This window comes from Pempheris klunzingeri, chromosome 6, assembly GCF_042242105.1.
Source record: "Pempheris klunzingeri isolate RE-2024b chromosome 6, fPemKlu1.hap1, whole genome shotgun sequence".
NCBI classification, from domain to species: domain Eukaryota; kingdom Metazoa; phylum Chordata; class Actinopteri; order Acropomatiformes; family Pempheridae; genus Pempheris; species Pempheris klunzingeri.
The window spans coordinates 21,701,443-21,716,101 of record NC_092017.1 but is presented as its reverse complement, the minus strand read 5'-3'; the positions used below and the strand labels follow the sequence as shown (position 1 = coordinate 21,716,101).

The 14,659-nt window shown below is 40.8% G+C and overlaps 1 protein-coding gene across 1 annotated transcript; it reads right to left on the bottom strand.

Moving 5' to 3' along the window:
- Positions 1–861: 861 nt before the first annotated feature.
- Positions 862–13,934, bottom strand: lurap1 (leucine rich adaptor protein 1). Its single transcript, XM_070832238.1, has 4 exons — positions 13,722–13,934; positions 1,645–1,949; positions 1,329–1,440; positions 862–1,295 (listed from the first exon to the last, which is right to left on the bottom strand). Exons 1-4 carry the CDS (start codon positions 13,932–13,934, stop codon positions 1,053–1,055), a joined length of 873 nt encoding a protein of 290 aa, XP_070688339.1. The 3' UTR covers positions 862–1,052.
- Positions 13,935–14,659: the final 725 nt, after the last annotated feature.

Below are 14,659 nucleotides of genomic sequence, written 5' to 3'. Positions count from 1 at the left end.
ACAATATTGCAGATGGTCGGTATCAGCTCCACAAAGACACAAACGCTAACAGTGAGTACATTATTTTTCAGTGAGGGAAACTTTTACAAGCCTCAGTGGTCTGTTGTCTATTTTCACATCCTCTACTTTGTGTTCAAGGAGCTACAAGTTTTGGGGGAGGAATACGCTCACAGGTTTTATCAAAAGGTGTTTCATACTTCTGTTTTGCTTTTTTAGTTTAATACTTATCAAGTAATACTGTCTATAGCCATTAATTTATATTGTCTAAGTCAATGGGTTTATACAATAAATTTGGTTAATTAAGTCAATAAACATGGGTTGATAGGGGAAAACTTTGGTCTTCTACTAATATAAATGCGGTATAGTAGGCTCTACCAGTGCTGTTTGTAGTGCCCTTGAGGCAGGTGATGATTGTAGAGGACACACTACAGGACATATGAAGTAATGGAAGAGATCCCAGCGGAATATTCTTTCAGAAATCTTATATGGTTATGGGCTATGCCCCTGGGTTTTAATTATGGATTTAGGGTATTAATCGTAGTTGATGGGAATTATTTTTCTGGATGAGAAGATAAGATTATAATTCAAATCCTCTAATTTACATTGGTTGATGTACTATGTCAAGCAATCTGAAATCATGTTTCAGCTCTCTGGCAGATCATCTTGCTGTGCTTTAGAAAAAAAAAGGAACCAAGGAGAAAAATCAGGGAATGCCAAGAACGACCCTGAGAAAAGCTATGACACAGGATTTTAAAATAAATGTTCTTAAATTTGTTTGAGGCAGCCCAGTTAGACTAAATCCTGTTAATGTGCGTCCACCTTAACACTGACATCAATGTTTTGTATAGAAAGTTAGTGCAGTCACAGAAGGGAACAACAGGACAAAAAGAACGTAATATTTGTCTTTCAAACCCAGTGTCGTTCAACAAGGAAAGCCTCACTATGTGCATTTTACAACAGCAGTTTGCTCTTCTATCCTTCGGTGATCTGGTCTTTGACATTACAGAGGGAGTGTTCAACAGTGGCTTTAATCCCCTCCGTTATCATTCGTCTTACAAAAATGTGACATCTTCTTGCGACTGCACCCACCGCCAGTGCGCGTCGTACTCCAGATGCATTTTGCCGTTCATTTTGCAAGTGTCCAAGTCGATCTTTCCGTTTTTGTAAGGTTTGAGTTTGGGGCTCTGGCTGGTTCCCAGTTTCTCGTTGAGGCTGGGGCGGGTTGGGCTCCCCGTTTGCATGGTTGGTTTCTCCAGGACGCCATTGGCCTTAACCGCTTGTATCTGGGTATTGCCCTTAGAAAAAGGGCTTCCTTTTCCCATCTCTACAGCTTTGGTCCAGACCGGTGCGTCTTGCTTGGGGCCCTCTGACTTGGCTTGGGGGGAGCTGACAGGAATAGGTTGTTTGCCAGTCCCAGTAATCCCAGTCCCAGTGGTAGCACTGGTAACCCCGGTCCCTGGTCCACCTTTCACATCTGTCCCATTTCCAACCCCTGTTCCATTTTCATTTGACCCAGCCCGAATCCCACTTTCAGCCCCTGTGCTAGACCTCACCCCTAGACCACCTCCTATCCCAGCTGCTGTGACCGTGGTCCCGGGGCCTCCCCCTGTCCGGCCCCCAGCAGTGGCCTCTGAGATCAGCGGCGTGGTGGAGCAGATGACAGACTCCGAGCTGGAGGGGCAGTACTCGTCCATGTCATCCGCCAGGGTGTCCAGGTAGCTGCCAATGGAGATATTGTCTAGCTTGTCGTTGGGGTCCTGCAGGCTGCTCCAGGAGCCTCTCCAGGAGGTGTCGGGGCCCTCGCCCAGGCTGTACTGGCTGCTGGTTAAGCTGCTGCAGCGGCTCGTCAGTGTACTTCGTTCCTCCAGCAGCCATTTCACTGCCTCGATGCCTTCATGGACTGCCAGCAACTGCTGCAAGATCTTCACATCCACTGAGCGCAAGTGAGCCTGCGGAGAGAAAAAAAGCATGTTATGGATGAAACTACACAGACCTAATGAAGTTACATGTTGAGGTTTAGGATTATTTTCAGCACATTCAAGTTTTGATAGATTGCAATAGGAAAAAAAGCATTATACATGAGAACCAGACAAACTGTGAACCTGAGGAACTACTTGACTCTGCAGATATTTATTTTAAGCTTTGGCTCCTCAGACCAGAGCAAACACTATTATAATGCTATTAAACCTTTGCAGATTACCATAATTGGAAGTAAAGTATAACAGTGGCTGGCGGGTTGGGTAAACACTGCAATCAATGTGGAAACAAATAAGGTAAAGGAGGAGAAAAGCTTCAAGATGGAAAAGAGAGAAGCAAAGGTTTAGAGAAGTGTACTGTAATGTGGTGGATTAAACTGTTTAAAAGTATTAACAGGGAAATGTAACCAAAACTAACTCTGCAGGAAAAGCTGTTGAGTGACGGAAATTTGATACAGTGGAAAGTGACACATTTTAAATAAATTCAAGAAAATAATCTTTTAAAAGATGTCTTAATTCCCTGTTATTCCCTCTTGGTGCAAATCACTAAAACAACAATGTATTCATTATGTCATCTGTTATAATAAATAAAGTAATGATTAATCAGAAATAACGGCCACTGCTATTGTCTGATGTAATGTGAATGTGGGTGTGTGTGATTGAAAAACCTAAATGATGAATAAGAGGAAAAAGACGGCTGCGGTCATGGAAAATTCCTCCTGAGAATATATTAGCAGAGGTCTGCGGTGAAGTGCAGGACCACGAGGTGATATAAGGCACCAACATTCAAATCTCTGCCTCATGATATCCACACCTCTCTGCAGATAACTGTGTCGTAATTTTTAACATTCAGTATCCCACTTCCCTCCCCATCATCATTTCTTTCTTCATTACGTCTTCTGTCCCTCACTGTGCCGTCCCCACACCATGTCAGTGTCTCTTTCTTTCTCAAGGCTACTGCACCTCTATTCATTTCACAATTGTAACTCCAGAAAACAAGTTTATATACAGTATATAATTATATATATAAATTTCTATGATTCTAATAGGTTGTGTAAGGAGTCATTTTACAGCAAAATTCCCATTTAAATGGTCAAAAACTGTCCATGTAGCAGTTTCATCAGTGTTGGGTAGAAGAGTGAGAACCTTAAGCGACTACGACCTTTGCTCTCTGACCTCTTGGTGTTACCTTCTTATTTCCGAAATAAGGTCCTTATGACCCTTAAGGTTATGTCAATAAAACAGTGGAGAGGAACGTATTGATTCTTCCAATCAGCCATTTATCTCTTTGTTCGGCATGATGCTAGCACCGATGGATACGCCTCCAGCAGAGCTATGCCTCATTGTAGATTTAGTCTGTGTGGATTTTCTGTCATGATCCTTAGTGTTGCTGAGAACACCTACAGAAAAACCCAAACCCTCTCTCTGTCAATGTGTTTAAGAGCCTGAGATTCTTCCATTCACAAAGACTTACAACACTGTATGTACATAAAATAATACCTCTAATGCAGCGTCTCTATGTATAAGCGGTGGCTGGCCTTAGTTTATATCAGGCACCATCCAGGACAGTGAGTTCTGGTGGCTGTAGGGTAAATCTACTTTAGCATGTTTAGTTCCCTCCAGTCTTCCCCCATCTTTCTCATCTTCAGGCCCATAGTGGTTACAGTCATACTGCAGAGGCGTGGGTTACATAAAACTGAGAAGTCGCATGATTACACAAAACTATGTATATTTTGTTTGAATTCTCTCTAATCTTTTGCTTTTTCATGTGACATATCGGACACTTTCACCTCTTCATGCCTCTAAAAATCAAATTCTACAATCAGAGAAGGAAAAATCACAACTTTGGAGGACTTTGTCTTCTCATCTAAACCATTAGTTTAGATAACACTGCATCCTTATGTTGAATTTAGGTAGGTTTCCCCCTTTTACTTACTATGTTATCTATGTTGAATTTGTTAGTTGTCATCACAGCTGATTGCAATATGGGCCTTGAAAATCTAAATGTGTTGTTTGTGTGACTTTTTGAGGACATTGTGTTGACACATAAATTCCCAAGAGGCCCAAACCTTCACCATAACCAAAGTCCTAATCCAAAAATATGTAGATGGTTAAGCTTGTGGGGACCAGCTTTTTGTTCTCAGATGGGAGAAGAGTGCTCAGAGGGCTGAAAACCCACTTTTTCAGACTACACCTCGATGCCTTTTGCACTGTAACTCTCTGACCAAGTCCAAAGCGCACCCCTCCCCAATAAACAGCTAAAAGAGTGTTGTTTTTTTGTTTGAATTCAACTATTTGGGGACGATATCTGTCCCCAAATCGATATAAACGTACACACACATGCATACACGTCATGTTGGAGTGTTTGCAGTGGCGTACACATTGTGAGTGTTTACAGTGGCTCTTGCTTACAGTAAAGTAAACGTATGAACTGTGTGATCTGCTGATGCCAAAGTCACACTGATGTGCATGCTCACAACATGAGATGAAGGGCAAAGAAACAAAGAGTGAGATAGAAGGGAGACGTAGAGTAGAGAATATAAATATCTCTGTATCTACTGTACATGAAACACACTCAAGAACACAGCACATGATTGCAGGGAGGAGTTGCCAGACAAGAAGACAAGCTGAAGATCAAACAACCGCAGCTTTCAGTCATTGTGTGTGTGGGGCTGTAACCCCGCTGATGTCCTGGGACGCAGTCAGACATTTGGGGTGGGGTTCAGGTTTGAGGTTTGAGGTTTTTCGGCTGCCAGAGGCTGAGTGCCTAATGAGGGTGGCAGTAAAAGTAGCTCCACGCCTGTCAGCGCTGAGGTGGCACAATGCTAACGAAGCTGAGCGCTCTACTGGTCTGCGCTCACTCTGCTGCTGAGCTGGGCCTGTCTGACGATACACATCCACTAAATTCATGGTTGCTCTCAGACTTCAATGTTTCACTCATTTGTCTTTAGTGGGAAGGGTGCATTTTACTTCATGCTCTACATTTAGCAAAAACCAGTTGTGATGAATGAGTGTCCTGACCAGACCAAAACTATTTCTATCCACAGTAACATGTAGAGTTTACACCCATTTACAAAAGTTGTATAATCGTAGTCTGTAAAGTGTTACAAATAATGCTTCATTTTATTTTTAAAATAAGTGGGTTATAAATGTAGAGATCGACATTGTAAAATACAAAGACGATAGTATGTTGAATTACAACATAAAGACATGTCCTTTATAAGAATCCTGTTCCAGTCTTTTGGGATCCAAGTCAAAATGCCTCCATGCCCATCGTTGTGCCAACAGTGGAATCTGAATGCACGCCAACCGTGTCTTGCATTGTGTGCTATGTTGCGATGAAATTCTTTCATCTCCATTACTTTCAGTATTTTGAGACTGATTAAAGCCCTTTTATAATTATACGAAGCGGTCAAACGTACTCATTATAGGGCGGACCCAGTCAAATGTAAAAGGTCAAACTGGGGTCAAAGGGTTTTTATGTGACGGCAGTCACGATGAGAGCAGAGAGCGAATCTCCAGGACTCTGCAGCCTTGACGACTGAAACGTCATTAATCATCTTTTCTCCTTTTTTTGCCCCCAGTACACAGCCAAACAGATTTCAGTTTTCCTACTCAGGCAGGAGGCCAAGCATCTCCTGGCTGATCCATAGGATTCTGGAAAGCTCATTCCCCTGTATTTTACATCTGGTGCACAACAGTGTGTGTGTGCACTGCAAGCAATACTCAGCTACATATCATTCTTTATTCAAAACATACCTGCTGACTGAGTGAAATTTCACTTGGTTAATGATTTTTCTTAAATCAGTGCATATAATATATTTTTGTTAAGATAAATATGATTATACGAGTAAATTAAACTAAATATATCATACATTTAAGTCTCTTAATCAAAAACTGAAACTGAATGTAATCGGTGACAACTGGCTAATTATGTATTAACATTTGCCAAGTTAAAATAAAAAACATTTGTTGCAACATCTTGTGAAACGGGAGGATTTTTTCTGATTCATTAAAGGCCCCATGAATTATTCATTTTCAAGTTCATACTTGTATTTGGAGATCCTACTGGAGTAGGTTTATATAGTTTAATGTTCAAAAACCACTCCATTTTTCTCATACCAGCCATGGCTGCTGTGGCTGTTTTCAGCCTATTTCCACATGCTCTGTTTTAACAGAACAAACTGTGTGCATTTCTCTTGCCTTCAACATCTTTTTGTTAGCAGGATTACTGAGAGAAAAACATTGGCGTACAGTGAGGTAGATTCAGGAGGCGTTCAGTGGGCGAGCACAGTCACCCTGCTGAAGGACCTAAGGAGGTCACATGTCCAACAGATCCTGTTATGACATCATAAAGGGAGCCAAATCTAAACTGTGTGTTTTCACACACACAAAAGAGAGAAGATGGTGTTTTTTATGGTTTGTCTGTTTGTATACACACAGGGGACACACATTTACACACATGAAATGATATCATAAAGTACACTTTGCATATTACGAAACCTTTTGTATCCGTTTTAAAGACACCCCTTTGGGATTTGGTGACAGGCATTTGATATTCCATTGACTAAACAGTTAGTTTTTAAAAAAATGCACATGATGTCTCAGTGTAACGCAGCTGTGTTCAAGGAAAAGCCTTCAATACTGAATACAAACGCGAATAGGAGAAGTTGACTCTTCTGCACTCAACTAAAGTTATCTTTCAGTCCCTGGTTTTGGCTGACCTATTTCTAAATATTTGAAAGTAGAAGGTAGCAGTAAGACCCTGAATGTGCCAGAATTCACAAACACATTAGAGGAACCTTCAACAGCCTCACATTGTTCAATGTAAGTGAATTGTTGGAAAATTCACTACTTTGGTTTTCTGTCAGATTACAGTTTTCCTTGGATACTTTCTCAGACGGTTTTGTTTTCCATCAAAAATTTGGATTTCATGATGGAACAAATTGTGGTGCAACGTTTTGGATCTCATGTTTGGACCATGAGCTTTGGCAGAGATGTTGCTTAAATTGTTTAAATTGAATTACATTCGAATTACAGCTGCTGCAAAAATGCAGACAGATTTTAGATAAATTCGTCATCTTTGCTGTTTTCTGTTTAAATGTTCAAGAAGTTATGAAATGCAGCTTTCAGCTCCAGATATTTGTTTTGTTTTTTTTACTTGACCAATACTGAGTTCATATCTTAAATAATTAAGGTCCTACAAGCTGCGTATTTGTCTTATTTTTGTAGTTCTGGTCATCATTTTAATCTGTAATAATAATATCATTGGCTTCTTTACAACCATTCTTGGCTGTTTCTTGCCCCATCTGTCTTTGCTGTAACAATGAACTCAACAATTATTTTGGTGAGTGCAATGTTATAAAAATGAAGAAATAAGACCAAACTTGTAATAAAACATAATTATCCTGCACAAACTGTACAGCTCCTCAATTTTAACAGATATATTGTTAATATTATTACTATTTTATATATATAACTAATGTAACCTGACAAATTCCTTGTAATATGAAAACTTGTCTGATTTAGATTCGGATTCTTTAAGATTTATTTTAGATACCACAACCGACCAGATTTCACTTATTATTATGCAACATTAAGCAGAAAGGTGCGAATCTGATCAGATCATCTTCTCTTTTAGGGGAATGTGAAGTGTAAGGATGCATTTTAAATCATGTATTGACAAACTGAGAGCCTAAACACAGACATTCAGTCATGCTACAGTGCACTGTGATAACGTATGCACAGCAGAAGGGTGATCCGTGACGCTGACTCTCCCATGTGGCGAAAGCAGCCTCCCAATGTCACACAGCTACCTAACAGACTGCTGAATCACTGCCAGCAAGGACAGCACAAACACGCACTGGTTCTCTAATACGTCAGCAAAATAAACACCCGTCTCTAGCTGCACAGCCTCTCTCTCCCTCTCTCTCTCTGTCTTGCTCTCGCTTATGTCCCCCAGTATCACTGTCTGCCGTTTCACCTTCCCGATCTAACTCAGGCCTTTGCAGATTCCCCACAGTCTCAGTAGACAGCAGAAGGTCGGCCCCATCTCTCCATAAACCTCCAACTGCTACCATCTGTCTGAGGTCACCTCTCAATGCTCCCTCAGATGTCCACTCATCCTTTTTATCTGATTTTCTCTTCTGTCTTTCTGTATTTGACTGATCAAAGCATTGTTTTTTCTTCTCTCTGATTCATCTTTGTACCCCTCTTTTATTCTGTTTCTCCATTTCAGACAACAAGTCAGACCAAATAATGAAGAAGACTTAAATACTGCCTGGAAAATATTCTACCACATATTTGTCCTGATTACACAAACAAATGCTTTGTTATTTGACACTTGTTTTCTACAGCACTTCTTCAGTGTTGATGAGTTCAACTGTGAATTTAAAATACTCTTTGTCCATCTACTTTCATGAAGAAAATGTTGTGTCGACACATAAGTGATTATTCTAATGTAGTGAATTCTTGGTGTTATGTTTGCTCTGTGCTGTAATTGAGGAATCCAAACGTTCCAGGTGCTACGAAATCTGGTGAATCTACGCAGTTCAGGGGAGAGCTGTAGGTATCGCCATGAGAAGGAAGCAAAATGAAATATACTAAACAAACAACCCAGTCTCTGAGAAATTACTTTAGTATTTGCATGTTTATGTTTATGGTACTTAGAGTTACTTGACTTACATTGACTAAACCTAACCGCACACAGACTCAGGATCCAAAACATCGGTTTCCAATGTCATGTGTCAATGTGCCAAACCTTCTTTTCGATTTATTTTGTCATTTGTCCTATCCTACAAAACACATTTGGGAAAACAAATTAGTACTATAGACATGGGGTTGAGAACAAAATGCTATAGATGGATAAAGGAGCTCAAGGCAGTGATCTAATTAGACAAAACCCTGCACTTGACAGTGTTAGAGGAGATAGCCAGAAGCCAGACAGAGAAAGAAGACGAGATTAAATAGACTTTTGATTCCCTACAGCTCAGCCCTGCGCCCAAAGCTGACTTTGCACTGTCATTCATCTGCCCAGAGGTGGAAGATTTAGATAGACAGCGACGGGGAAAAGCTACACAGAGAGAACAAGCAAACATGGACAAAAAAAGAAGAAGGATTCTGTATGTCTCCCTTTGATAGCTGAAATACTGGTGCTGATCATGTATAATGCACAAACCAGCTAGTATAAAAAGGTCTGTGTGTGTGTGTGTGTGTGTGTGTGGCCGACTGCCAGTCTTGTGTGGTTTTAAAGGAGTGTCTCTGCATCCCGCTAGTCTGTTTAGATCAGTGGAGAGCGTGTTGTCCATTAGACAGCTGGAGACGATAGACAGAAGCTTTAAAACTGCTCCCATAGAGATGAACAGCAACACTAAAATCATTAATAACAATATCTATCTGCCTGCAGCTCACGGTGCTCAAAGTTTCTGTTTACATCAAGTGTTTTTCCCCAAAATGCATTTTGTGCATACATTAGGTCTGACAAATTTGTTTAATGCAGTTCAGTTTCTTACTCATAAATGATTTGCGAAGTTTGTAACATTTTAAAACCTGCATTGTTTACGTTCAGTCGTCTTCTTCCCTGCCTTTCACCTTTGCACCGCTATGTTTATTGTCCTCATCAACAACCGTGTGTTCCAGTCTAACGAACGCTGTCAGAAGGATTAGAAATATGTCAACTTCCCGTTTTTCCTGACAGCTAACAAGAAGCAGAGCAACGCTTCATTTCTGGTGGTGACACAGTGACAACACACTCATATCCTTGACAGATGCTGCAGTCCACCATCACCACGCTGTACTGTTACAGATACAGTTGAGTAACAGATGACTGTGGAACACATGAGCAGACACAGCACGCAGACACCCTCACACAAATGCAATTACAGAGAACGTGAGAACAAGAAGCAGATTGCTACTATTATACTATTACCTTGCTACTTAACATGCTGTGTGTGTGTAAATGTGGAGTTTATCGGTCTGAGAGAAAGTGTTCAGCCTCACAAAACAGAAAAAACACATCCAGGTTAGGAATGCGTGCACGAGTTTTATGTACATGTGAGCTTTTCCATTCAGTATTACTCTGCAGACACTGCACATCTTACTAAGCAGATTTCTGATGAAAGTGCAAAGCTCTGAACTCTTCTTCTGCAGTCCCATTACACTACACCACTCTCATAGATGAATGAAACACACACACACACACACACACACACACTCACACAGAGGAGCAGCCCGGCTCTGTGCTGGAAGTTTCACTCCCCTCCAGTTAGGAAGTGGCTCTTTATCACTTCTCTCTCACTCCTCCCTCTTGTGTAGTAGACCTGATAGATGGCGAAAACTGTTAACAAATCAGTCTGGACCTCTGCTCTCGACAGATTTATAGAAACTCTCTGGATGCTTTGTGAATCCAAACGGCGTGCTTTCCTCAGCTATACACTTGGGAACTATAGCAGACATTAGTAACATTAGGTTGCGACCATTTTGATTCTTGAAATTCTTATAATTCCTTAAGAAATGAATAAGCATGAAAACTTAATATCAGCCTGCATCTGATCTGATTTAGAAAAACTGAGGATTTTATGTCACTGAAGCCACCAATATCATATTCAGATATATTTCTTCTTTCAACCTAGTATTTCATTAATTTAACCATTACTTTTACATACTGAGCTAATGGTCAAATGGAGCTGAATGTCATCGTGATCCAGTACCCATAGTGACTGCAGTGGTTGATAAGGGGTGCATGACGTGACTGTAAAGGCTCTCCCTCCACATCTACTAGCATGGAGGTCAATGGAAACATTAAAACTGCATGTTGTCTTCCATTTCTTTTCTTCTTGGGTCATTTTCAATAAGGGCATTAAAGACCTAAGGGGAAATGGCATGAACACTGACGTTGTGCCACCTTCTTCTGCTTCTTCTGTCATCTTATCAAGTCTTCTTGAATATATAGTTGCTGGAAACACGCAGGTTTTTTTTTACTGAAATGTCCAAAATTCCCTTAAAACATATACAACAATTTATTGGAAAAATAACAATTAGAGGAATTTATTTCATTAAATTATATGAAACTCTACAATAATGTTTTATATATTGGGGTTTTAATAGGTTTACACATGTAGTATTATGTATTAATGTATCATCATATCATTTAATAATATAACACAGGATCCATATATCTTATCTGCACATGTGGCATTACTGTGAAATGTGTGATACAGCTAAACTAGACTACACATATGAACACCATCAAAATGTGAAATAATAGGCCCAATAGTATTTCTAAGAGTACAGCTTATAATGCTTCTTCAGGAAGTATTCTGTTACAGTGGGGAGAGCACTATTTCCTCTTTAGGACTCTCCAGACTGGTGACAAAGTGTATCTAGGCTGCCAGCATGGTGAGTTTGTGTTGCCACAACCCTGGAGTGAAATAAGTTTCTATTTCTGACCAAACTGATAATGTGTTTTGGATGTTTGGATGTAACCGCTGTGTTTTGGAGCAGCTCTCTCAGCAGACGGCTTGTGTTGTTTGGGGGTTTGATGGTGGTGCATGTGCTCTGTGTCACAACCACAGGAATGTACAGCATACATGATCACAGAAAGCAGGGGGGGGGGGGAGCATCTGTAGAGTGGTGCATTAGAGCTACAGACCTCTACTGTTTTTGGAGGAGGCAGGATCCATGTAAACAAGAAGACAGAGAGCTATTTGTTTAATGGAACAAATTAACCACTCAACTGGAAACAATCTGCTCTCAAAACAAAGAAAATAAAACACTGCATTGCAGGTCTGAGGCTTCTACGTGTGATAATCATTTAATATATGAAAAACATTATATTTCAGAGGGATCGTGCACCAATATATCGCCAGTATAGAAAGAAAGTGATGCCGTAGGTGATTAAAAAAACATCTTTAAATGAGTTGCATGGCTAGGGTGTTAACCACCTGACAATAGATAAACAATGAAATAATTGCTTATTCTACAGGACTTTGGTCAGGTCAGCACATTTCCTTCCAACCACAGCCATCTGCAGCTTTTGGCATGCTGAGGACCATCTTGAATTACTGAGTGAGTGAGTATGAAGAGCTGTCTTTGTGTTTTTTTTATTTTTTATTACAAATAAAAAACCAAGACTTTCGATGAGAAGATCCACACCACCGTGCACTACTCTGTCTCCACCGGTTGCTTGGCAACTTCACGGCGATGACAAGACTCCAGGAAGCCGCTATTTCCGGCCAAGAAATGGTCTGGCACATAACCCTCCCATAAAAACCCAACCTGTGGCTTTTGCACAGATTAAACTAACAAGATATATCGAGTTAATTTGTGAGCCACAGAGGTAGTGGTATACAGATTTCATCACCTTTGAACGGAGCCAGGTTGGCTGTTTCCCCCTGTTTCCAGTCTTTATGCTAAGCTAAGCTAACCAAGTGTAGGCTGTAGCTTTGTATGTACCATACCGACACGATAGCTGTAGCTCATCTAACTCTCCACAGGTGGACATTTCCTAAAATGTTGCACTATTACAGAGAATATCACTCAGTCCCACTGAGAGCCACACTGAGGGTCCCCACAGCAATAATGGTACCACTGTTAAGAATAGTAAGCTTTGGGTCATATATTGATGCTCAACTAAATAATAACTAAACATTAAATAGTTCTGTGTTCGCATCTCTAATGTCAACTCAAATGGTATTTATTTATTTATAAATCTAAACTAGCATATCCTTTACAGCTATTCAATCTTGGCAATATCAATCAACACATTAGTGCTAGCCAAAAAGTAAGAAATGACATTGGTTGGTGAGCTTACTCTAAACCCATACTATAGGTACCAAGGGACATCATAAAATTAGAAAGGAAGCAGAGCCAAGGGAGAAATTTGAAATCCATGTCAAAATATTTGTCAAAAGGCTGATAATATCGGCTGACACTAGCTTAATGCCGACACATCAGTATTGGTGTAAATGTCAGCTGAAGTAAAAGGAGATTGCAGGACAGATATGTCAAACTATATCTGAGGTAATTTAGCCACAGTGTCACTATTACAGCGTTTGTCCTACAGAGAACAGAGATTCTTCAACTATAAAATGTCTCCCTCAGTATTTATTCTTAAAAAAAACCCCACAAATCTAAGAGATTTTGTTTGTTTGTTTGTTTATGTTATGTATTTATGTATCAGTCATAGTTCCAGTGTCCAAGATCGAATCTCAGCCTGACCAAGAGGAAAGGCTTGAGGATGTGCCATTGGACAACAAAACACAACCATCATCAGCAGATTAACTAAGAACTGAATGCTGACATCTTCTGTGCTGACATTTAATATCAATGTGGTAGTCGATGTTAACATGAAATGGCCTGCAGTCGTGTGAAAACCATGTAGGCCCTATTGCTAAGATTTCACTATTTTTTTTTGTTTTGCTGCATTGTTTTTCGTTAATTAGTCTTTACCTAGTTGTCATGTAGTTGTGTAACTATATGACTGTGCTGCTTAGTGCTGTGTATATAGTTTTCAACCATCCCTGAGTCATGATAAAGTGATCTGCTGATAAATGTTTAAATATTCACAACGACAGTGTCAGCGGGGCTGAGCTGGCTCAAATTCTCAGTGATATCTCAATACTGTAGTGGCTTCAGCCAATGCGTCCAAAGGCATGTGCCACACACACACACGCGCGCACACACACACACACACACACACACACACACACACACACACACACACACAATCGACTAAAGCACTCTTACCATCTCCATCTTCAATTTCCTGATCTTTTCATCCAAACTCTTCCTCCCCGTCTCCTTGCTGGTGTCGTGCGCGGTGCTCAGCTTGGAGTCTCCCCGGAGGGAGGTCGCCTCTTCCCGCATCCACCTGAGCAAACCCTCGGGGGTCTTCCGGCCAATTTTCACCTCTATGTCTTTCAGATCTGGGGTGGTCTCGCTGACAGTGCCTTCATCCATTGTGTTCTTGCGTTTAAACCCAAATGATCCTTTTCGTTTCTTGGAAATTGTTGCCTGCCAAGCTGCGAGAGTCGCTTCCTATAGGCTTGTATGGCATCCTATGCGACTCCAGCGGAGTTAGACTGCGCCAGGAGAGACTGACAATCTGACAGCATCAACACAGCAAGGTGTGTTTACCCAGCAGCATGGTGTTTCGAAGAAATAAGATTCTAGCTGTATTATCACCTGCTGTCAAACAGATAAAGCCCGTTTCTCTGCACAAACTAAAATCATATGTTCCCTTTATTTCCCGTGGCTTGTTGAGTGGTTCCTCCTCAGGCTGATCTTCTGGGTGCTGCGTCCGCTGTACGGTCTCTGCAGGCCGGTGGAGGCTGGTGTGTCTGAGTGCTGGAGGTCTCTACATTGCGCAGATTCCACCTGCATGATGACAGCGACCAGCAGCCGCAGAGTGAGAGGAGACCCCAGACTGTCAAGTTGTTGTCAATTGCATCAAGGAGCTTCCTGTGAGACTTTCAAAATAAAACATGAGAAGAGGAACACGTTGGTGTTGAGTACAATTGATTACCAAAATAAAATTACAACTATCATGTTTGAGCAGAGCAGTGGTGGAAGAATCTATCTAAGTAAGCTTTATTTAAGTAAGAATACCAATGCAACCATGTAAAAATGCCCCATTACAAGTGTCAAAGTCCTATTTAACCAGGGCCGACCGGGATGATGACTAA